Raw genomic sequence first — 23,123 nt, 5'->3', positions numbered from 1 at the left:
TTGGCATGGTAATTTGAAAAGGTTGTTCGAACAGCCAACTTCAAATTTCAGGTAGAAGCCACCATGACAAGTTATAGCTGTTTCAAGCAGAGATGTAAACCTCTGATGCAAACTTCGTTTTGTGTTTCAGATTATCCAAACAATCTTTCCGTTTCCCGCCGAGGTCGAGTGCACAGAAGGTGAGTGCACATTACATTCAGAGCGTTTTAAATTTAACTGCGACCTGCAGGCAATTATTCAGTCGTGCAAAAGTAGTTACTGAGCCACCGACTCTAGTACAGCCGCTGTTTGTGCTGGATGTTATATCGAATCTCTGAAATATTAGGCACACTGCTCAGTCGGTTGTAATGCGAAAAAAAAAAAAAAAGCCTTAGCGATGGCGGTGAACAGTGAAATACCCGTTGCACTTCGAAAAATGCTACCAGATCTGAAAACAGTTGACTGAGTAATACTCACGGCCAACAATAACCAACGTCGGTTCTTAGCTAGTAAACATAATTTCATTACCAAGCACCATCTTGGGCTGAGTGTGCATGATCAAAATAATAATCATAACAAAAACATTCACATGCACACTGTGTAAGGTACATTTGCGTGCTTCTTCCCAAAAAGAAATAACAATAATACTCACAAAGCACATTCTTCGTACACCTTAGACATTATGGTTCCAAAGAAGTGATTTCTGTTTCGTTTTTCAGAATTCGCTTAAACTGGCACAGACAGAACGGCCACATTTGTGTGATAGCATCGACATGACATGCGTAATGTGCAACGAGCACCTGTCACTGCGCTACTCTGCAGGTGTTCAGCTGACGATTTTCTCCGCAAAAAATGATAAAGTTCGGTAGCCACCCAGTTCGCCGAGTCAAAAGTGATGGAGTTACTTCAGTAGCACTCCAGCGCCACGACAGTTATGAAACAAAAAAAACGAAGCGTATATATAAATCCGGAAAAATAATTAGGTAACGAAACTAATCATCTAAAATTATTAAGTTTACGTCTTTCGTTTCGGAGCGTAATATGGCAAGTGGCCAGTACCACTGCATGTCGTGGCAGCTAGTGCTGAAACAACAATACTGCAAATAACATAATATCTCTTTACGCATACTCTCTGATCCGGTAGCTACACACATGGGGCAAGAAGAAAGCTGTAAAATTAAATAACTTACAAGTTAAGGCTGTCGTACACTCCTCCATCCGTGGCCGCCGCCATGACGGTGGCACATGGTTGCAAAGCGCAAAAATCACTTCTCCAGACACGGCCAGACACAGCCACACGGCGGCTTTAAACGAAACTGCCGTGCCAACGCATTGTACCGTACTCGTTACCATGGACTGCGAGCTAATGCCTCGTTAAATAAATAAACACTCATTATTATTTTCTTCGTCATTTATTTCTAAGAGATTTTATACGCGCTCAAGCGCTCGAAGGATGGAAAAAGTTCTAAACAAAACAACGATGTAAAGTACAGATGAATGCGTGACAAAACCGAACAGACCTAACTCTATTACCTCCGATTAGTTATTGCAGTTATCGGCCAAGATCACCGTGACTAGACACATCAGCGGCCTCCTTGTAGGCATCACATGGCCTTCATGCGCGCGCTGATAAGATGGTTGCGGAAAAGCGCGCAAGCAGGCGCTTTAGACCACCTTCTCGAGATGCAAGATGTAAGCATATAAGCACTTGGCGACCGTAGCGTTTGTGAAGTGTTTAGGCCGTCCGTCTCCAAGGCGTGAGGCATCCACCGGTTTTTCTCGGTGTTTTGGGCATTCTTACTGGCCATATCTCGAGAAGATGGCCTATCTTTTCTGCTCCTTCCCACGAAACACGAAACCTCTATAGAACGTTTTATAGAGGTTTATAGAGGTTTTAAATGTTCTAAAGACGTTTTATAGAGGTTTTGTGTTTCATGGGTTCTTTCAATCCCCATCCCCCTACGACGACGCTGCGCCGTTCTCCCTTATGGTTTTCAGAAATAAGCGTCTTTCCTTTTCTTAAAGCACCACTACCTAGGACTTGGCGCTGAGCAGGGGCGCAGCCAGGAACATTTTCTTCGGGGGGGCAGTTTGAACGCCTACCTCCTGGTTACACCAGTGGTGCTGAGCCACACTCCTACAACGATTGCAGAAGATAGCGTCATTTTCCCACTCTTCAAGAACCGCTTCAGAAAAGAGTACCCATGGGCCACACCATCAAGCGTCAGGACGGGGTACTTCTCTCCCCATCAGAATTAAAATTCCTTTCCTTCATTCATTCATATTGAAGGTGTCGTTGCGGCAGACTTGATGCCTTCAAGTAGTATGCGAGGGCTTAGTGGCGAGTTGTCCATTCGTTAAAAAGATCACGTACAATGAGACTCCAGCTGGCAAAAACAGTGTTCTACACTCGCCGTCATGGCTACAAGCAGTGCGGACTACCACTCCCAGAGTTTACATGCACATAAATACCTGACAAAGTGGATGAGAGGACGACCGCTGCCATAGCTCAATTGGTAGAGCATCGGGCACGTTGTCCGAAGGCTGCAGGTTCCTGCCGGCGGCAAGTTGTCTTTTCATCCACTTTACTTGCGTCACATCTATATCACAATTACTAGAACACACTTAAAAACCAGTACAATTAAGGCCCCCTATACCTTCCTTGGCTTCATTACCTGTTGGTTTTCGTAAGGGTTGTGTCAAACAAAGAAATTAGCCCTCAAAATTCCCTTCTTTCATTCAAAACAGGTTAAATACAACATAAAAAATATACAGACGAGGGTCCCAAAGTACAAGACTTCAAGGGACCCCTTCAAGGGACCCTCGAGACTGCCTCAGTGGCACAGTGGTTACGGTGCTCGGCTACTGACCTGAAGATCACAGGTTCGATCCCGGCTGTGTTGCTTGCATTTCGATTGAGGCAAAATGCTAGAGGCTCGTGTACTGCGCGATGTTGGTTCACATTATTCAACACCAGATGGTAGAAATTTCCGGATCTCCACTATGGCATGCTTCATTATCATATCGTGGTCTTGGCATGTGAAACCCCGTATATTATTATGACATATTGGACAAGCTGAAGTTTCTATAGTAAATTAATTGCATCAGAATATGCACGAAGTATAATGTACAGTGCTCATGGACTTAAATACGACAATTCAGGATGAGTAATGCACATACTTCTGTTTCCACCGTCTTCGGTTTGTGCCATAACAGTGTAATTTCGATTTGAACACTTACATGAGAACCAACACGACCTTTAGTGGCCACTTTCATAGCAACATGTGTGGTTATCTCAAGCACTTGTGCATAGCAATTGTTATATCAAAAGTTTTGATGTTGCATTTGAATCCGTGAGCACTATACATGCGAGCTCCAGACATGAAAGCATCAGATTATAATTTCAATGCATAGGAAAACAGTAACAGATATCATGCATACATAGATACCTGATTAATGCTTTACTTCTACTTGATGTCACAGCAACAGTTGTGGAAGTGTTGCATTGTCAAGGGGTGCAAGACGCATATGTGAATACCATAGCAAATATCTATAAAACCTCTACAGCTCTTCAAAAAAAAACAAAACAAAATAACAACAATCAAGAAATGGATGACACAAGGAGACACAATCGAGCCAATATGCTATTTAGTACTCCATACTTCGAAGATGTATTCAAGCCATTGGAAGGATTAGGAGTGAGTAAGGAACCAACAATTGGCAGATTTCTATTGTCCTGTTCAATAATGCTACAGATGAATAGCAAAAAATGATTAAGGACCTCAGCCATGCAACCATCCAGGAACATGCAGCAAGCGATGGAACAAAAAATGTTAGGCATAACATTAAAACAAGGAAAGACAGCAGTGTGGATTAGAGGCCAAACCAGATGAAAAAATTAAGGTGCAAGGCCATGTAATGTGTAGGGCAGATAACCGGTGGAACGGGTGCCCAGGGAAGGAAAGTGCAGTCAAGGACAGGAAAGCTTTGGAAGATAAAGCATTATTGCACACACGCATTAGATGCATGCCTCTAAAGTGGGGATAATCTCGGGACTCTTGTAAATGAACATGCCTTGAGCATTCTCTGGCTTCAGTTTCAGGATTCAGACATGCACACTGAACTCAATAAAAAGCGCATTAGAGTCAAGCAATGGAGCACTTCACTTTATATTTCTTCAAGTCATCTTTGTGCAAGATAGAGGGATTATTGAGCATAGAAAATTGAAATGACAGTAGGAAAACAAGATAAGCCTGACTTTGGAGCTGTTCTGTTAATATGAAGGCATAATAAATTGTTATTAGCCATTTTTATATTGTGTGCTCCAGGCTGACCCATCTGGTATATTCCAACTGACACAAAACCCTTCGATGTCCAACATCATGTCAATCGTATGACAGCTATCATTGTGGAAATATTATGACATTAATGAAACAGGGCTAAATCAAAATGCACAGAAAAACAAAAAAGCGCTGATCAGTGGACTTGAGCTTTTCTTTTTTAAGATTGTGCAATTCTCTACAGCGATGATGACATGTTCCGTCACACAATCCCACATGTTGGTACCACTTGACACCTCTTTCAAGTTGTTTACACCACATCAAACCACTTTCATGATTACCTTTAACACGTTCCAATAATTCATGCATGGAATGTGAAATGCATGCAAGCGAGATATCTCTGCGATACAAAAAAATAAACTTTTTGCAGAGATGTCTGAAGTTGATGGTGAAGACCTTGTCCCTTCCCCTATTATTTGTCAATCTGTGCTAAGGAGCCATAACATTTATTGTGCACAAGACCGTCTTCCATTTTTTCATGTTCAGAAGTATCCCATTTGCATCTGGTCCTTCAAAAATCTAATATTCCAGGCAGCATGTATTCTTTTAACCTTCATTATTCCCCGACAGTATACACTTCAATGTGTGAAACTTCACCATGCCTCATATATTTCACAGCATCCATTGCGGAAGCCAGTCCGAGCTATTTTTGCCTGGCACTGTCACGAGGCAAACAGCGCGAAATATAAGCAGTGTGTACACCACATAGCAGCCGTTGACAACACTGCCCTACAACTTCCTCATGGTTTATATTTCTTCAAATGGTTGTTGGACTGGTCATGTTTTGTATGCGGTAGAACAGCTCATTACGTATGTCGTGGTTTTAGTTTCAGTTCCATTTAAATGAAGCTTAAACAACAACTTTTTCGCTTCAGCGAGGTTGGGAATGTTGCACCTGTGGGTGGCCAACGAAAGTTAGCTCATGAACCAACTAGCCCACCTAAGAACCCTTATAACACTCCTTCCACTTATCTAGCATTTTCATTTCGGTATTTCTCTGGAGCCCACTGCATTTTACTGCCAGCATTTGTAAGAAACATTTTTTAAGCATCATTAACAGATTAACATTTACTCCACGCAAAAAACATATACTCGGAAATGTTACACTACTAGTATCTTGCTCAACATTCTCATAGTGCTATCGCATGCAATATTGAACTAAAAATCATGAGCATGTCTTCAAACAGAATTGCATTATTTTAATGGATAATGACTGTATGGCTAGCACAATAAAGACTCAGCTCCCTCTTGCATATAGATGCAAAGAAAGTGACTTTAAAGATGCCCGACAGGTCACCAGGACTTTCTAGAGTTTCAGAACATCTCTCACAATAAAACCAAGAGAGCTGACTGACTGAAGTAGTTTATTTTTAGCAAAGGGCAAAAATTATAGAATTATAAGATTTAACTAAATTCTGGGGCTTTGCGGACCAGAATCATTGTGATTATGAGGCACGCTGTGGTGGGGGCTTTGTGTTAATCTGAACGTGTATTTTTTTTTTTTAACATGCACCAAACGCACTGTGTATGAGCGTTTTTGTCTTCTGCTGCATCGGAATATATTGAAAATGAGAAACAATTTTGAAATGCTTTCATTTATTTACTTCACAAGCTGCAGGTGTCTGTGTGCCAAGCCTTCCGCAATTACATGACAAACTGTGTACAACCTCTTTCAAGTCCTTGGAAAACTAGCACATTGATTTGTACATCCTTAATCAACATAGATATACACATTGCTATAGTGTCCTCTACTGTCTCTTCAACAACAAGCATTTTCTAAAAAACCACATGCTTGGCATCATTGGCTATACAAGGCAAAATAGTAAATCAAGTGAATAATAACATGCATCAATATTTTTTTTACTCGATGTCTCATAAATTCAATGTTAAGCAAATTGCACTAAAACAGAGCTGCACATTACATAGCAAGCTCCTTATTACGATGTCATTACTTGCAGTGCTCATCTGTACAAAGTCTCGGGACTACAAATGAGAAAAAGCTCGATACATAGCTCCTGTTAAAAATGCAACAGCGAAAGCTGTGCAAAGTTACTTCCTCTGCATATCAATTCGTAGAATGTGCATGGAAAAAAAAAATCAGCACACCATAATTATTACAGAAAGTTGCTATTTTTCAGGCTTTTAAAAGGCCAGGCCTATGCAGCATCATCGGTGAGAGACCTGCTTGTGTGTATATAAAGTTTTACAGAAGCTACAAAAAGTGCTGCAAAAGTGCTGATGTATGTGCATAAGATGTGGGATGCATACTGTTGAAGCACATGCACACAGGAAAAGTGAACAGTACAAAACAGACATTCAGTCCTGGCATGTGCACTTTGTTTACAACTTCGATCAGCTTCATGGCCAAGTTCGTTGGTTCATGACAATATGATGCCCCCTCCTGAATGTTCAATCCTCTGAAAGAGAAAATAGAGAGACCATCACATACTGACTTATTATCACACTAATTAGAGTTTTGTTAGCAAAAATAACAGAATAAACATTTTCCACATTCAATGAAAAAGTGTCTTATTAGAAGTTGGGAAAGCCTGATATTTTTTTAGCAGAAAATAAATTATTTACAATAATAAAGCACTTCGTTTTAGTCAATACAGCATTTGTGTCAGACATGCAGCATTAATTTAAGCATTAATACCCCAGTAAAACCTCATTATTTCAACCATGTTAATATGGAACATCTGATAATTCAAGCTCGTAATCTGCTCCCAGCAAGCGTATGCATTATTTAATGGCATCAAAGTCCTGTTATTCAGATATCAATAATAATAAGAATAATTTTCATATCTGGCCACACCCTATTTTTAAAAGACGATCTTCAGAGAGCGCCAAACGTGAATTGCTGCATATGTGCGGTGCAAAAGAACTAAAATAGAACTGGCACTCGTGCAACGAACTGGCACAGCCCGCATTGCCACAGTCATGAACAGGAACCATACAGGAACAACAAGAATGCCAGAATGCTTTATGCCTATTTGGATTTATGACACTGCATTATGCCATGTGCGTTCAGAACTTTGTGGTTGCCATCCATGATGCATTATAAATAGGGGTGCGCGAATAGTGAATTTTGGAACCGAATCGAATACGAGTCGAATAGTGATGACACCGAATCGAATACGAATACTAATTGAATACTTTTCGAATAGTTTTCGAATAGTAAGACAACCATTCTCAAAACGGTCCTAGAACTCCGCGGCGTTTTTTTTTTCTTTTTTTGAATGAAATATTCACGAACTTTCACCAAAGAGCGTTGCGCTTACTTTTAACTGACTCAAAATACCACAGTTATGAAATCTGAGGTAAGATCATATACAGCAACGACCACAACCTTCGAAATATTTTCTAACTGTAGGTTGAAATAAAGCAGTGACTGCAGATGCTTTGTCGCCTGCTTTTAAATAAAACTGAGACATAAAATCTAAACAACTTTGAACCGAAGACTACGCATACAGCTAAGGCGGTAATGAAACACATAAACCTGCCATCGCAACCTGGTCCTCGGCACTGAAGGCATGTAGACATCGGTGTTGAAAGCTGTATCTGCAAGAACAATTTACGCAAACACAACCCTTGCATCTATTGCTATTCATGAAGCTGAATGCAGGTGCACCTTCAGTTCTTACAAGATGACGACAGGAACTGATTAATGCGATGCAGAGGCAGCATAGTAAAAACTGAGCGAGTATGGAGCTTTCATAAAAAAAAAAACGCCTTCATCCGGTAATCAATATAGCGTCGCTAGTTTCGTAAAAGCTTGGGCTGCATGCATACTGGTAATTTAGTGATTAAAAGAAGAAAAATGGCCTTTAACTATTCCAAAGTATCATTGTTTTGGGGTTCTCCCGTCGGCGCTAATTATTCGAAAACTATTAGAAAAATATTCGGTATTTCGAGTAAGTACTATTCGATTCGAGTACCGAATCGAATAGAATGCTATTCGATTCGTTATTCGAAATTTTCGAATATTCGCACACCCCTAATTATAAACCATGGTTTTATTTGCAGTGGTCATAGCAAGCAGCAGTTTAATTTTCATTCGGGGTGCAGTGGCCGAGCAAATGCTTTCAGAACTGCATGAACACTATCTTTGATCATGCTAAATAGAGACCATGATTTCGTCCACAGCAGTTACAGCAAAACAGGTAGTTTTGTTTTTGACCCTGGGCACATTTGCCATGCATGTCCCTTCAGAACTGTGTCAATGCTCCCATGATAGTGTTGACAATGACCGTTGTTTGCTCGTCAGTAGAAGAGGTGCACAGTATTTTTTACTCTGACAGACAATGTGTGCAACGGCATGAACATGGCAGATGCTGTCGAGGACGAAGAGTGATTCTACTGTGACGGATGGACGATCTGTTGCCGGCCAACTGCCTGACAAAAAAATATTGGAATGTGTGCAAGCTAGTGAAAAACACATCCTGTGTGAAGACATGGAGGCTTCCGCTGCTATCGCATTGTGAAGAAAGTCACGAGATGCAGAGTATTGCAGCTTCCACAGTGCTTTTGTGTAAAATAAGAACATGATTTGCCAATTCGTTCAGCAAATAAATGTGTGTTGATGTAGCATGCACTTTATTGTTTTTGTGCAACTCCAAATATCAGTATAATAGTACCAGCTGCTGATTCCAGCCTTGTTATGTTTTATGTATATAATTTTATTACAGTGAGAGCAATGCACAGTTCTCTATGTAGTGCCTCTGTGAATCCGAGGTGTCATTAAACGGACACTAAACGCAAATAACAATTTATGTCAGAGTGAAAGCCTAATGTATGACAACGTCTAAAACGGCAATATTATCAACGGCAGTGCCCTACTTACCGAGAAATTAAGCTAAATATATCACACGATGATGTTGCCAGATGCCCGAATGGTGCATGCCACCAGTGCACGCCACCGCGCGCGCAGTAAAGGCGGGCAACGTTGGGAACGGCAACAGTGACGTGAGAAAAACCGCTTTCAGGCGGGTGATTTGAAGTGCGCTAACGCGATGCGGACCACTAAAACGGGATTTTATTTCAAAATAAGCACTTCCTTGGCACAAAAGTAGCACTACACGGTTTCTGGACCGCTATTTCAACAATCAACTTCGACTTAATATTTGCCTTTAGTGTCCCTTTAAGAAAATTTACGTCTGCGCAAGACCAGTCATAGTCTGTAAGATTTATCAGGAGTTCATCCAAATACAGTGGTTGTCATTTGTGATTTTGTGCTTTCCAAAGGATCTGCACAAATGTGATGTACGTGCATAAAGAATTTTTCTGACTGGCTGCCACTTCTTTATCATATGTACTCATCCCAGTCGTGGTTGCACAGGTAAGATGCAAGAATACTTGCACCTGCAGTATCTACAGGGTGTTTTTTTTTTAGACAATACGGATTTTTTATAAAAATTCTATGACAGTGGGGCTCCTGTCGTTTTCGCACATGAACACTATGTAGAGGCGGAAATACTTTCCAGCAGTGAAAATGATGTTGATGCAACTAATTAACAAAATCTAGTTAATTAACTTTTCAATTATTGACATGAAGGCAGTTGTTCATATTACAAAGTTGTAGAGTAAGCCAATTTATGGCATATCTATTTTTTAGAAATCGCAAAAGTTGCATGTAGTTCGAGATATTTATCATCGAATTTTAACGGCAAAATCGAAACTGATCGCCTCAGGTGCACACAAAGCACGGTGAAACACCAGAACGACAAGTGACAGGGAAGTGATGAAATTTGAATGAAACAAGAAAATTCGACGACGCAAACCACCGAGAAAAGAAGGCGAAAGGAAAGAGCGTCAACTCGCAACTAATTTTATTCTTGCAAATCCACCGCAATATATACACCATGCCACACATGTGCAATAACACACCATGAGTCTCATCCAACAATCGCCCACTCTCAATGCGCGTGCTAGTTCAGAAACCTGTCAAAAAAATCAAATTCAGCTGAACGCAGTACCACCGACGTATCGCTAATACATATATCTTTTTTCTTTCGGATGAGGTATGCTTCTAGCATCTCGCTCAATCACCTCCTTGCTTCTACCTAACTATTTCTACCTAATATAACTATTTTAGGTAGAAAATAAAGAATAATCTTTTGGCACATTTGCCTATGCACTGCAGCGCGTGTGGATGTGAGGCAAGATTTGCCAATATAACTATTTTAGGTAGAAGCAAGGAGGTGATTGAGCGAGAGATGCTAGAAGCATACCTCATCCGAAAGAAAAAAGATATATGTATTAGCGATACGTCGGTGGTACTGCGTTCAGCTGAATTTGATTTTTTTGACAGGTTTCTGAACTAGCACGCGCATTGAGAGTGGGCGATTGTTGGATGAGACGCATGGTGTGTTATTGCGCATGTGTGGCATGGTGTATATATTGCGGTGGATTTGCAAGAATAAAATTAGTTGCGAGGTGACGCTCTTTCCTTTCGCCTTCTTTTCTCGGTGGTTTGTGTCGTCGAATTTTCTTGTAACATGCACCAACTAGCCCAACAACAAGTTTTACTAAAATTTGAATGAGGGTGCGCCAAAGCAGAATCTGCTCAGAAAAATCGGCGAACATTCTGAAATACACTAGTAGACCGCTTAATGTTTGCGTGCGATGGGTGGTGCCTATCCGTTTCTTTTATAAACTATAAAGAGGCACGAAAAACTATTTCGCCTGTGTGCAAGAAGAAGCGCCGCAGTGGTCGCCCCTGAGTTTTATGCTTCCCAGAGAAAGAAGAGGTTGATATTGTGGTTTTCTTGTATACAGTTCGAAAGGAACAGATAAGCACCAACACTACGTGCAAAAGTAAGGCGATGCGCAGGCACAAATGAGATGACTTGCAGCTTTGCACGGAAACATACGGCTGTGTCGCACCGTCATTCAAGTTTCGTCACTCCCATGTGGCGGGTAGTTCCGGTCCGACGTAGCAGAACGGTCGCACTTCGTGCGCGCTGGGCGCGATCAGTTTCGATTTTGTCCTTAAATTTTGATGACGAATATCTCGAACTACGTGCAACCTTTGTAATTTCTAAAAAATAGGTACGCCATAAATTGGCACGCACTATAACTTTGTAATATAAACACCTGCCCTCAACTCAATAATTAAAAAGTCAATTAACAAGTTTTTTGTCAATTAGTTGCAACAGTGTCATATTAACTGCGGCAAAGTATTTCCACCTCGACATGGAGTTTGTGTGCAAAAACAGCGGGAGCCTTAATGCGAGAGGATTTTTATTACAAAATCTGTATTGTCTAAAAAAAAACACCCTGTCCTTGCCCGTCCTCGCCCCGGAACTCCGCAGCGGGCGTTCGCTCGCGGCTTTCAACATGGCCTCTCAAGACTCGAATGCACCCACTCCGGTCATCACGCCTCCTGTCCTGCCTTCCAACCCAGCGGCCTCAACAACTTTCGTGACGCTTCCCGTCTTGAAAGACCCTGGCGTGTTCTCGGGCGTCGAGGGTTCCGACGTCGACCAATGGCTGCGCCTTTACGAACGTGTCAGCGCCAGTTACAGGTGGGACCCCACACTCATGCTCGCGAATGTCATCTTTTACTTGGACGGAACCCCTCGTGTCTGGTTTGACACACACGAGCATGACATTACAAGCTGGGACAGCTTCAAGGAAAAGATCCGTGAGCTTTTTGGAAACCCTTTTGGTCGTCGACAAGCCGCAAAGCATGAATTATCTACTCGCGTGCAAACTTCCACTGAGTCCTACATCAGTTACATTCAAAGTGTCCTAGCACTCTGCCGCAGAGCCACATGTCCGAGCCAGAAAAAGTTGCGCACATCCTGAAGGGTATCGCCGACGACGCGTTTAACTTGCTGGTATTTAGTAACGTTACGTCTGTTGATGCGATCATTCAAGAATGTCGCCGCCTGGAACAGGCTAAAAGCAGACGCATCTCACATCAGTTCCAACGCCTTCCGAATACCGCAGCGACGTCATCTTGCCTGGACACATATCGTCCTCCAGACACTTGCGATAACTTAACACGACTCGTCCGGCGTGAACTTGAAGCAGCCGCTCCAGCTACAGTGCCACCACCGCACCCTGATCACTCTCCTTCAATCCCCTTGCCCCTAATTCAAGCAGTCGTGCGACAGGAAATTGCCAGCATGGGTATTTGCTCCATTTCGACGCCTCCCCGTATCGACTTCCAGCAACAATTCACGACTCCTCGTCCATTCCCCTCTGGCTCTCCATCAACATTCCGCAATCCGTCCGCATGGCGAACACATGATGACAAGCCCATTTGCTTCTCTTGTCACCGTATTGGGCACGTTTCTCGCCATTGCAGAAGTCGCTGGGGTCCTCCTACACAAACTTTCCAGCGTTCTTCCAATGGCCGTCCCGTTGATCGTCATGCGACCAGCCCAGACCACTTTGCCCCTCAGGAACCGGTGCGTGATCCCCGCTACTCCCGCTCACCATCGCCCCAACGTCGCCAGTCTCGTTCTCCCCAGCCCCACCGACCACCTTCGCCCGCCTTCCCACGACGCTCCTCGACGGAAAACTAAATGTTGCAGCCCCTGGAGGTGGCGCTGCATCAATGGGACTGACCACAAATCCTCTATTGACCATACAGACGAAACAGAACCTTATCGATGTACAAGTGGACGGTGTGCATGTGACTGCTCTTGTCGACACTGGGGCTCAACTTTCCGTCATGACCACTGATTTTCGCCGAAAGCTCAAGAAAGTTCTCACACCTGCGACGACTAAGTTCATCCGTGTTGCCGACGGGGGAACAGCATCTGTCGTTGGAATGTGCTCCGCTCATGTAAGCATCGCTGATCGCCACACAGTTGTTCTCTTCGCCGTCCTTGAAAAATGCCCACATGACGTAATCCTAGGCCTCGACTTCCTGTCCGCACATTCTGCCCTCATTGACTGTTCGGCCAGTACATTCCGTCTTCACTTGCCCATAACAGACCCTGCTGCACCACGGCCGAGTCGCCTCTGCACTGCCCGATATGCTCGCCTTCCAGCCCAAACACTGACCTACGTCGAGTTCGTATCAAGACCACCAGTTCCCGACGGCGACTATGTACTGACACCTATCACCGATGTCCTCATCAGCCGCGGCATTACATTACCGCACACCGTTCTGTCTGTCGCAGGGAACTTCACATGCCTTCCAGTTGTCAATTTTAGCTTGACACCTCAAGTGCTGCCGCAAGGCATCGCTTTGGCATTGCTGTCCACCTTAGAAGACAACGCAGTGAATGCTTTCACGGTGGCCACTCCTTCCGATACCTCTGCCCAGCACCAATCCAATACTTGCCCCGACAGCGCAATTAAGTCGATGATTGCTTCTGATTTAACACCGCAGCAGACTGACGAGCTCCACCGGGTTCTACTGTCGTACATCGACGTTTTCGATCTAGGCGGCCGTCCATTGGGGCAAGCTACCTGTGTGACGCACCGCATAAACACTGGTGATGCGCCTCCTATCCATAGGCGTCCATATCGCGTGTCGGCGACTGAGCGTCAAATTATCCAAAGTGAGGTCGACAAAATGCTCGCCAAGAATATCATTGAGCCATCCTGTAGTCCTTGGGCGTCCCCTGTCGTACTCGTCCGCAAGAAAGACGGCACATGGCGTTTCTGTGTCGATTATCGACACCTAAACAGAATTACAAAAAAAGACGTGTACCCTCTGCCACGAATAGATGACGCCCTCGATTGCCTCTATGGTGCCCGCTATTTTTCCACCATAGACCTACGTTCCGGGTACTGGCAGATTCAGGTGGATGACATGGATCGTGAGAAAACGGCATTTATCACACCTGATGGCCTATATCAATTCAAGGTCATGCCCTTCGGCCTCTGTAACGCTCCAGCCACCTTTGAACGAATGATGGACTCTCTGCTCAGAGGCTTTAAATGGTCCACCTGTTTGTGCTACTTGGACGATGTCGTAGTTTTTTCACCTACATTTGAGACTCATATAGAGCGCCTATCAGCCGTCTTAGATATCTTCCGTCGCGCTGGCCTGCAGCTGAACTCGTCCAAGTGTCACTTTGGCCGTCACCAAATTACAGTACTTGGCCATTTAGTAGACGCTAACGGCGTACAACCAGACCCAGCCAAAATCAGCGCAGTCAAAAACTTTCCTGTACCACGATCTGCAAAGGATGTTCGCAGCTTTCTCGGACTATGCTCCTACTTCCGACACTTTGTGAAAAATTTTGCAGACATAGCGAGACCCCTTACGCAGCTCCTCAAACAAGACGTCCCGTTTTCATGGAGCTCAGAAGCGGCCTCTGCGTTCTCCAATCTCATCGCGCTCCTCACTACTCCTCCGATTTTGGCCCACTTTGACCCTGCTGCCCCTACTGAGATCCGTACGGATGCAAGTGGCCATGGCATCGGCGCAGTGCTAGCTCAACGCCAACGTGGCCATGACTGCGTTATTGCATACGCCAGCCGCCTGCTATCAGCCCCTGAACGCAATTATTCCATCACAGAGCGCGAGTGCTCGGCTCTCGTTTGGGCGGTCGCGAAATTCAGGCCATACCTCTATGGACGCCCATTTTCGGTAGTTACCGACCACCACGTGCTCTGCTGGCTGAACTCCCTCAAAGATCCCTCAGGGCGCCTTGGTCGCTGGGCTTTGCGTCTGCAGGAATTTTCTTACTCGGTCGTGTACAAATCTGGTCGCCTGCACCAGGACGCCGATTGCCTCTCCCGGTACCCTGTCGACGATCCTGATGACAGTGACGCCAACACGGTGCCCTCCATCTTCTCCGTGTCCGCCTTCATTCACATTGGGGAAGAACAGAAACGGGACCCACTGCTGCTCGACATCATCAGCCGCGCGGAATCTTCCCCAAACGACGCCTCCGTCCGTCACTTTGTATTTCAAGAGGGCGTCCTATACCGCCGCAATTTCCGAGCTGACGGGCCTGACCTTCTTCTTGTCGTGCCTAAACATTTACGGCGCAGTGTCCTCGCTGAACTTCACGATGCGCCTACAGCTGGACACCTTGGCGTATCTCGGACGTATGAGCGCGTACGGCGACGTTTCTTCTGGCCAGGCCTTGCTCGCTCGGTACGCCGATACGTCGCTGCGTGTGAGTTATGTCAACGTCGCAAAACACCGTCGCTGCTACCTGCTGGCCATCTTCAACCAGTAGACATACCCACGGAACCGTTTCACCGCGTTGGGTTAGACCTGCTTGGTCCTTTTCCCGCATCAACATTGGGAAACAAGTGGATAGCAGTGGCTACTGATTATGCTACACGCTACGCTATTACGCGAGCTCTACCAACGAGTTGTGCAACCGACGTTGCTGACTTCCTGTTACGGGACGTTATACTGGTTCACGGTGCCCCAAGACAACTGCTCACCGACCGTGGCCGTTCGTTTCTCTCTCAAGTCATCGCCGACATCCTGCGTTCCTGTTCCACGCAGCACAAAGTGACCACTGCTTACCACCCTCAAACCAACGGCCTCGCGGAACGGTTCAATCGCACGCTTACGGACATGCTCGCTATATATGTGTCGCCGGACCACCGAGACTGGGATATTGCCCTACCCTACGCAACTTTCGCGTATAACTCATCGCGCCATGACACAGCCGGCTTTTCACCTTTCTACCTATAGACGTCAGACTCTGGAGTTTCCAAGATGTGTGGCGCCACCTGTCGGAGAAGTATTGAGTAGTGCATAGACCGACTTTCTCACACAGTTTGCTATGGGACCAGGTGCAACTAGCGAGTGCGAAACAACGATTGAGCTTAATATCGCGTGTGTTTGCGCATTTAGCACTCAGAACGAGAGCTGTGAATTGCTCTCCGCTAGTCGGACGCGCCACCGAACCGTCGTGAACTGCTTGTTGGATCACTCGCCTGAACGACGGCGAAAACAGCAGCAGACGAGAGCCCTCCGCACGCTACGAAGAAACTCCGCAACAGACGCACTGTTGCGTTGTGAATTGCCACGGACGTAAAAGACTGAATAACAACGTTCAGTTTTACCGATTTCCATAGTTGTCGTACGAAGAAGAAAGGCGAGAGCGCTGGATACGGGCCGTTGCGAGCGTGTTGGGTAAGCGAAGTACCCGCGTTCTCCACAGCCGGTGGCATGAATGTGTGGCTCTGCTGTTGTTTTGCGTAGCCCTGATGCAAAACCGTGGTAACCTTGACTATGAAGCTCAGCAGAGGCTCTGACCGCGGTGCCTGTCGTGTAACACGAAGTCAGCAGCTAGAGACAGACTGGAGACGCGTGATACGCACACCGCGACGAGTTGGTCGTCACAACACAGCATTGCGGACGTATGTACGTTTTGAAGGCTCAGAGTTCTGGTTCTAACTAGCTAACACCACGTGCGTCATACAAGTAAATCGCAGAATGTTGGTCGTGACCCCCTTCAGGTTTGTTTCGCCCGTGTCCTCCGCGGTTGCCGTAGCTATCTCGGAGGCCACGGTTTGCCTTTGGTTGTACCCCGCGAAAGTGGACACGCACGTATCCCCATTTGCAGTACATACAAACGGAAGACGACCATCGAGAGACCATTTGAGGATGCGTAATAAAACACTCCAATGCACAGGAAGCGAGAGATGAATTAAGGGAGAATGCAACTGAAAAGGCGAAAATCGTCGGAGCCATTCGCCCCTGATGAACCGCGTTTTTACCACTGATCGTAAGATGCATAGCTAAGTAAATTGATCGTGTATGTAGGTACTTTATCGCTGTGGCATACGTATATAACCGATTTTAACGCATTTAGGCTCTAGAGAACAGATGTCGGAGGGCTTGCCTCGAACTCGGTGTCGTGTGATGCTCGCTTGTACTTGCGAGTTGCAGCGCGCGGGAATAACTAAAACTTATTTTGCATTGTACTCGCAGTTCGCTTTGATCAGCTTCCGTTGTTTCTGAAGCGTGGATTGGCGGAAGAAGCTTTCCAGGTCCTTGATTTTCAGGAAACCACGCCTCGACACCAACGAAAGAGGAGGGTTATATTGCGGCCTATGCACATTCGCTTGCGGGCGGCTCTCTTTGCACTACCCAGTTAGTGCCAGGGCTACGATGAGGGCGCTGGTGGCGGTGTTTTTCGCAGCGTCGTCTGGGCAGAGTCCGACGTCTATTGTACGGAAGAGAGCCGACATTACCACTGGACACCATCATTTCATCCAGTACCTCGTCCACCAACGAGTATGCTCATGACGCTATCGCGCGAGCCGATCATGCCCGTCAGCTCGCTCGCGCTCGCCTGACTGCGTCGCAGAGCAATCAACGACGTCGGTACGATGCCTCACATCGGGACGCACGTTTCGTTCCCGGTACCCTTGTGCTACTCTGGTCCCCTAATCGACGAGTGGGCCTATCTGAAAAACTTTTGTCACGTTACACGGGACCTTACCGTGTAGTGCGTCAAGTAACACCTGTCACCTATGAGATTGGCCCCATCTGTCCCTCGTCATCTGTTGTTCGGTCCAGTGATGTTGTTCACGTTTCACGGCTCAAGCCCTACAACACGGCTTCTGAAAACGACCTTTAAAGCTCCGGGACGGTGCTTCCGCCGCCGGGGGTCATGCTACGTACCAGTGGCATCGTGATCCACAAGACGAAGAAAAGGACGACAATAGGATAGACTGGCGTGAGCTGTTCCTATCGGCAGCGCTGCTCGGTGAACTACTTGTAAATACATCTGTTGCTAGTCCTTCGAGTCTCTGTTTATATTCCCCGTAACAATATATACAGTTGAATCCTTCTATACGAAGCACTAATATAACAGACAATTCGTTATAACAGACACAATTCACCCACATTGTTAGCCACCCTATCATTCCCATTAATTGTATCTTTTTTTTGTAACAGACCACGGACGCAGAAGACAATGGACACCTTGCAAAATAGTTACTGCGCATATGCAAGCAAGTTTGCTTTCCACATGAACAGCCTCGACCACTCGACCACAGACTAGCAGGGAAACAATTTTTTTTTTCATTCAACACTCATCCCAGGACTTTCCTTTCTTTGATTTATCCCTTCCTCTCTCATCATAGAGCTTAATATGAAGTGTGACATTCCCACAGTAATTTTTGAGAAGTTCTGTGGTGCTCTCACCCCTTCGCTGGAATGTAGTAAGGTGAACATGCTTAGAAGAAAAAGGCAGCCTGGAAATGAGAGGTTTCGTGTGGAAAATATTGTTGAAGGAAAGCCAACATACATATGTTGCAAAGTGTGCACTAGGGGGTGCTCATTATTTTGCTAAGTGTAAATTGGTTGTAAAGGACAAGTTGCTCTTCAATTTGAGTCAACTATCTTGCTTGCAACAGATGTTCAAGTTTTAAAGGGGTACTGACACGAAAATTTTCCATGGTTGTTTTCTTGCGTCAAATGAAAGGCCAAGCCCTCAAGAGCCTAGAAATTTACTGATAAGCGTGAAAGAACCCTGAAAAAGTAATTACAGTATGTTTTTAAAAGCTAGTTTCAGTTCCTACTGTACCCTGACGTCACAACACGGTATGAGCTTCTCGTCATGTGTGCGTGCCAGATATCGTGATGTTTCCACGGCCGCTCCTCACCACTGCTCCATTGGTGACGCACAAGCAGCCATTTTGAATGCTTTGGTGATGCACAGTCGGCCATTTTGGAAGTTTCGGTACCTGACGTCATCACAACTAGACAGACTGCTGCATCAAGTCACCAGAACTAGTACTGTAGCCTGAAGTCAACCTAGCGTCGATGTCGGTAGGTGTGCCATGGGAAAATGGATTTTAACATCAAAATAAAATATCTCATCAGCATTTGCTCAGAGCCGTCTGTATACAGGAGATTTGTATGGCAGTGTAAATTCAGCTCCGGAAAATGGTTTCAGTACCCCTTTAACTGCATGACCACTGGCTGTGAACTGCAGTTGCATCGCTTGTGGGAACAAACAAAAATGACAGACATGTGCACTCACTGTTAACTATAACTTAAGAAAAGCAGAGTGGGTCAGCACTATAAAATAAAGAGAAGTTCCTGCAACGGGAATAAACTATAGAGAAGCACTTCAACCTTTCCAAGGGTACAAACACGACTACATGTGCGGGCATCTGCCAAGCCAAGAATAACCAGGGGCGCACGGCATCCGCTCCCATTAGTGCTAATCCCAAACAAGAAGCATTGCACATGTGTTCGAAAAGACTTAAGTATTACCAGAGTGCACTGCAGACACTACCTCTTGCACTGTGTTCCGTTAAAGCGGCCCTGAATCACTTTTCCAAGTAATGATCAAATGACCTGAGTATCGGAGTTTCATCATCATCATCATCGGCCTGTCTACGCCCACTGCAGGGCAAAGGCCTCTCCCATGTTCCGCCAATCAACCCGGTCCTGTGCTTTCTGCTGCCACGTAATACCTGCAAACTTCTTAATCTCATCTACCCACCTAATTTTCTGTCTCCCCTCACGCGTTTGCCATCTCTTGGAATCCAGTCAGTTACCCTTAATGACCACCGGTTATCCTGCCGACGTGCTACGTGCCCGGCCCATATCCATTTCTTCTTCTTGATTTCAACTATGATGTCATTAACCCCCGTTTGTTCCCTGACCCACTCTGCTCTCTTCCTGTCTCTTAAGGTTACACCTATCATTTTCCTTTCCATCGCTCGCTGCGTCGTCCTCAATTTAAGTTGAACCCTCTTTGTAAGTCTCCAGGTTTCTGCTCCGTAGGTAAGTACCGGTAAGATGCAGCTGTTATATACCTTCCTCTTGAGGGATAGTGGTAGATTACCATTCATGATTTGATAATGCTTGCCGAATGAGCCCCAACCCATCCTTATTCTTCTAGTTATTTCACTCTCATGGTTCGGCTCCGCGGTTACTACCTGTCCTAAGTAGACGTACTCCTTTACAACTTCCAGTGTCTCGCCACCTATCACAAAGCGCTGTTCTCGACCAAGATTGTTCCACATTACTTTAGTTTTATGCATATTAATTTTCAGACCTACTCTTCTACTTTCCGTATCCAGTTCAGTAATCATGAGCTGCAATTCGTCTCCCGCGTTACTCATCAATGCAATGTCATCAGCGAATCGTAGGTTACTGAGATACCCTCCATTAACTCTTATCCCTAGCTCTTCCCAATCTAGGGCCCTGAAAACCTCCTGTAAACACGCGGTGAATAACATTGGAGAGATCGTGTCTCCCTGCCGTACGCCCTTCTTTATTGGGATTCTGTCGCTTTCTTTATGGAGGACTATAGTGGCTGTGGATCCGCTGTAGATTTCTTCCATTATGTTTATATAGGCTTCGTCGATGCCTTGATTCCGCAGTGCCTGCATGACTGCTGATGTCTCCACCAAATCAAATGCCTTCTCGTAATCTATGAAGGCTATGTATAGGGGTTGGTTGTATTCCGCGCATTTCTCTATCACCTGATTGATAGTATGAATATGGTCTATTGTTGAGAATCCTGTACGAAATCCTGCCTGGTCCCTTGGTTGATTGAACTCCAATGTCGTATTAATTCTGTTAGCAATTACTTTTGTAAATAGCTTGTAGACAACCGACAGTAAGCTTATGGGCCTGTAATTTTTCAGGTCTTTGACGTCCCCTTTCTTATGGATCAAGATGATGTTGGCATTCTTCCAAGATTCTGGTATCCTCCCCGTCGAGAGGCACTTCGTATACAGGGTGGCCAGTTTCTCTAACATAATCTCTCCACCGTCTTTCAACAGGTCTGATGTTACCTGATCCTCACCAGCTGCTTTGCCTCTTTGCATTTCCTTTAGGGCTTTCTTTACTTCTCCTGTCAATACTGGTGGGATGTCAGATTCTTCTGCGCTATTACTCCTTCTTACGTTATCATCCTGAATGGCTCGGCTGCTGTACAGATCTCTGTAGAACTCTTCCGCTACCTCAACTATTCTATCCATATTGTTTGTGACCTTGCCTTCCTTATCCCTTAATGCATACATCTGATTTTTGCCTATGCACAGTTTTGTCTTCATAGCTTTGAGGCTTCTTCCGTTCTTTAGAGCCTGCTCAATTCTCTCCATATTATACTTTCTTATGTCGGCTACTTTACGCCTATTGATTAACTTCGAAAGCTCCGCCAGCTCTATTTTGTCTGTTGCAGTTGAGGCTTTCATAGCTTGACGTTTCTTAATGAGGTTTTTCGTCTCTTGGGATAGCTTACCAGTGTCCTGTCTAACAACTGTACCCCCGACTTCCACTGCACACTCCTTGATGATACTAGTCAGATTATCATTCATTGCGTCAACGCTAAGGTCGGTTTCCTCGGTTAAAGCCGCGTACCTATTCTGAAGTGAAACTCTGAATTCCTCAACTTTCCCTCTCAGAGCTAGTTCATTAATCGGCTTCCTGCGTATCAGTTTCTGCCGTTCCTTCCTCACGTCAAGTTGAATTCTAGATCTTACCATTCTATGGTCACTGCATCGGATCTTGTTAACTACTTCCACATCCTGTACAATGCCCGGGTGGCCGCACATTATGAAGTCTATTTCATTTTTAGTTTCGCCATTAGGACTCCTCCACGTCCACTTACGAGTAGCCCGTTTTCTGTAGAAGGTATTCAAGATGCGTAAATTATTGCGTTCTGCAAACTCTACTAGTAACTCCCCTCTGGCGTTTCTAGAGCCGATGCCACATTCCCCAACTGCATGATCTCCAGCCTGCTTCTTGCCTACCTTTGCATTAAAGTCGCCCATCAGTACAGTATACTGTGTCTTTACCTTACTCATTGCTGATTCTACGTCTTCGTAGAAGCGTTCAACTATTTGATCATCATGGCTGGATGTAGGCGCGTAGGCCTGTACCACCTTCATCTTGTACCTCTTATTAAACTTAATTACGATACATATCACCCTCTCATTAATGCTGTAGTATTCCTCTATATTGCCAGCTATATCTTTATGAATAAGGAACCCCACTCCTAGTTCTCTTCTGTCAGCTAAGCCACGATAGCATAGGACGTGTCCGTTCTTCAGCACTGTATAAGCCTCCTGTGGCCTCCTAACCTCACTGAGCCCTATTACATCCCATTTAACACCCTCCAATTCCTCGAATAGTACAGCTAGACTCGCCTCACTAGATAAAGTTCTAGCGTTATACGTAGCCAAATTCAGATTCCAATGGCGGCCTGTCCGTACCCAGAGATTCTTAGCACCCTCTGCTGCGTCGCAGGTCTGACCGCTGCCTTGGTCAGTTGCTTCGCAGCCGCTGGGGACTGAGGGCCGAGGGTTAATTGGTGTATTCATGTGGGAGGTAGTGGCCAAGTACTACACCAGGGTGGCCAATCCTGCTCTGGTGAGGGAGTGCATTGCTGGCTGTGGTCGCCAGTGAGGCTGCACCCCAGGCCTTTTTACACAATTCCATCATCACGCGGATTTTTTTTTTTTTTTATCCGGTTGGGAATTGTCCGGCACCGGGATTCGAACCACGGACCTCTTGCATGCGAAGCTGATGCTCTACCACTACGCCATCGCTGCAGGAAACATAGACTGTCCCTTTTGCGATGTCTCAAAATCATGTCAGTACTCCTTTGAAGGAGTGGTGACACAAACATTCAGACAATTTGACTGTTGCATCACACTAATGGGTGCATATAGGTGCCCAATTTCAGCTACAAATACAGCCTAAAAAGTATTTTAATTGAGTTTTGAAGTTTGTGAAAGTTCCAAATTGGAAATAAAAGCAAAAAGTGATGATGTCATCAAGTGGGGCCGTTTTATAAACAACGTACGTCACGAGTTCTGGCCGGGTTACCCGAGGCGTGTACAAGACTGACAGCACCGGTGGTGACACCTGATAATGCATAGCCTAACCTG

At 45.2% G+C, this 23,123-nt stretch overlaps 2 protein-coding genes and 1 long non-coding RNA gene across 6 annotated transcripts in view; 1 reads left to right on the top strand and 2 right to left on the bottom strand.

Moving 5' to 3' along the window:
* The window catches only part of LOC119375454 (phosphatidylinositol-3-phosphatase SAC1), a 53,936-nt gene extending 52,671 nt beyond the window's left edge, over positions 1 to 1,265 (bottom strand). For 2 of the 3 annotated variants that reach the window (XM_037645633.2, XM_037645640.2), the window contains exon 1: positions 1,170 to 1,265. In XM_037645633.2, coding sequence (XP_037501561.1) covers positions 1,170 to 1,213 — 44 coding nt within the window. In that variant the 5' untranslated portion in view covers positions 1,214 to 1,265. Of the gene's footprint in view, positions 1 to 631; positions 739 to 1,169 lie in introns of those variants that run through there. The other variant, XM_037645646.2, reaches the window with a different exon arrangement.
* LOC125756293 (uncharacterized) lies at positions 141 to 9,464 on the top strand. The gene is made up of 2 exons (XR_007414335.1): positions 141 to 179; positions 8,621 to 9,464. It is a non-coding gene; the product is annotated as an uncharacterized LOC125756293 (long non-coding RNA).
* The window catches only part of LOC119375475 (ER membrane protein complex subunit 4), a 32,354-nt gene continuing 15,160 nt past the window's right edge, over positions 5,930 to 23,123 (bottom strand). For both annotated transcript variants that reach the window (XM_037645655.2, XM_037645663.2), the window contains one exon: positions 5,930 to 6,736. Coding sequence is in view for 1 of the 2 variants with exons in the window: in XM_037645663.2 (XP_037501591.1) it covers positions 6,698 to 6,736 (39 nt within the window). In the remaining variant the exon portion in view is untranslated. The remainder of the gene's footprint in view (positions 6,737 to 23,123) is intronic.

This window comes from Rhipicephalus sanguineus, chromosome 1 (genome assembly GCF_013339695.2).
Source record: "Rhipicephalus sanguineus isolate Rsan-2018 chromosome 1, BIME_Rsan_1.4, whole genome shotgun sequence".
NCBI lineage: Eukaryota > Metazoa > Arthropoda > Arachnida > Ixodida > Ixodidae > Rhipicephalus > Rhipicephalus sanguineus.
The sequence above is the reverse complement of the archived record's forward strand: the minus strand, read 5'-3'. Positions and strand labels throughout refer to the sequence as shown.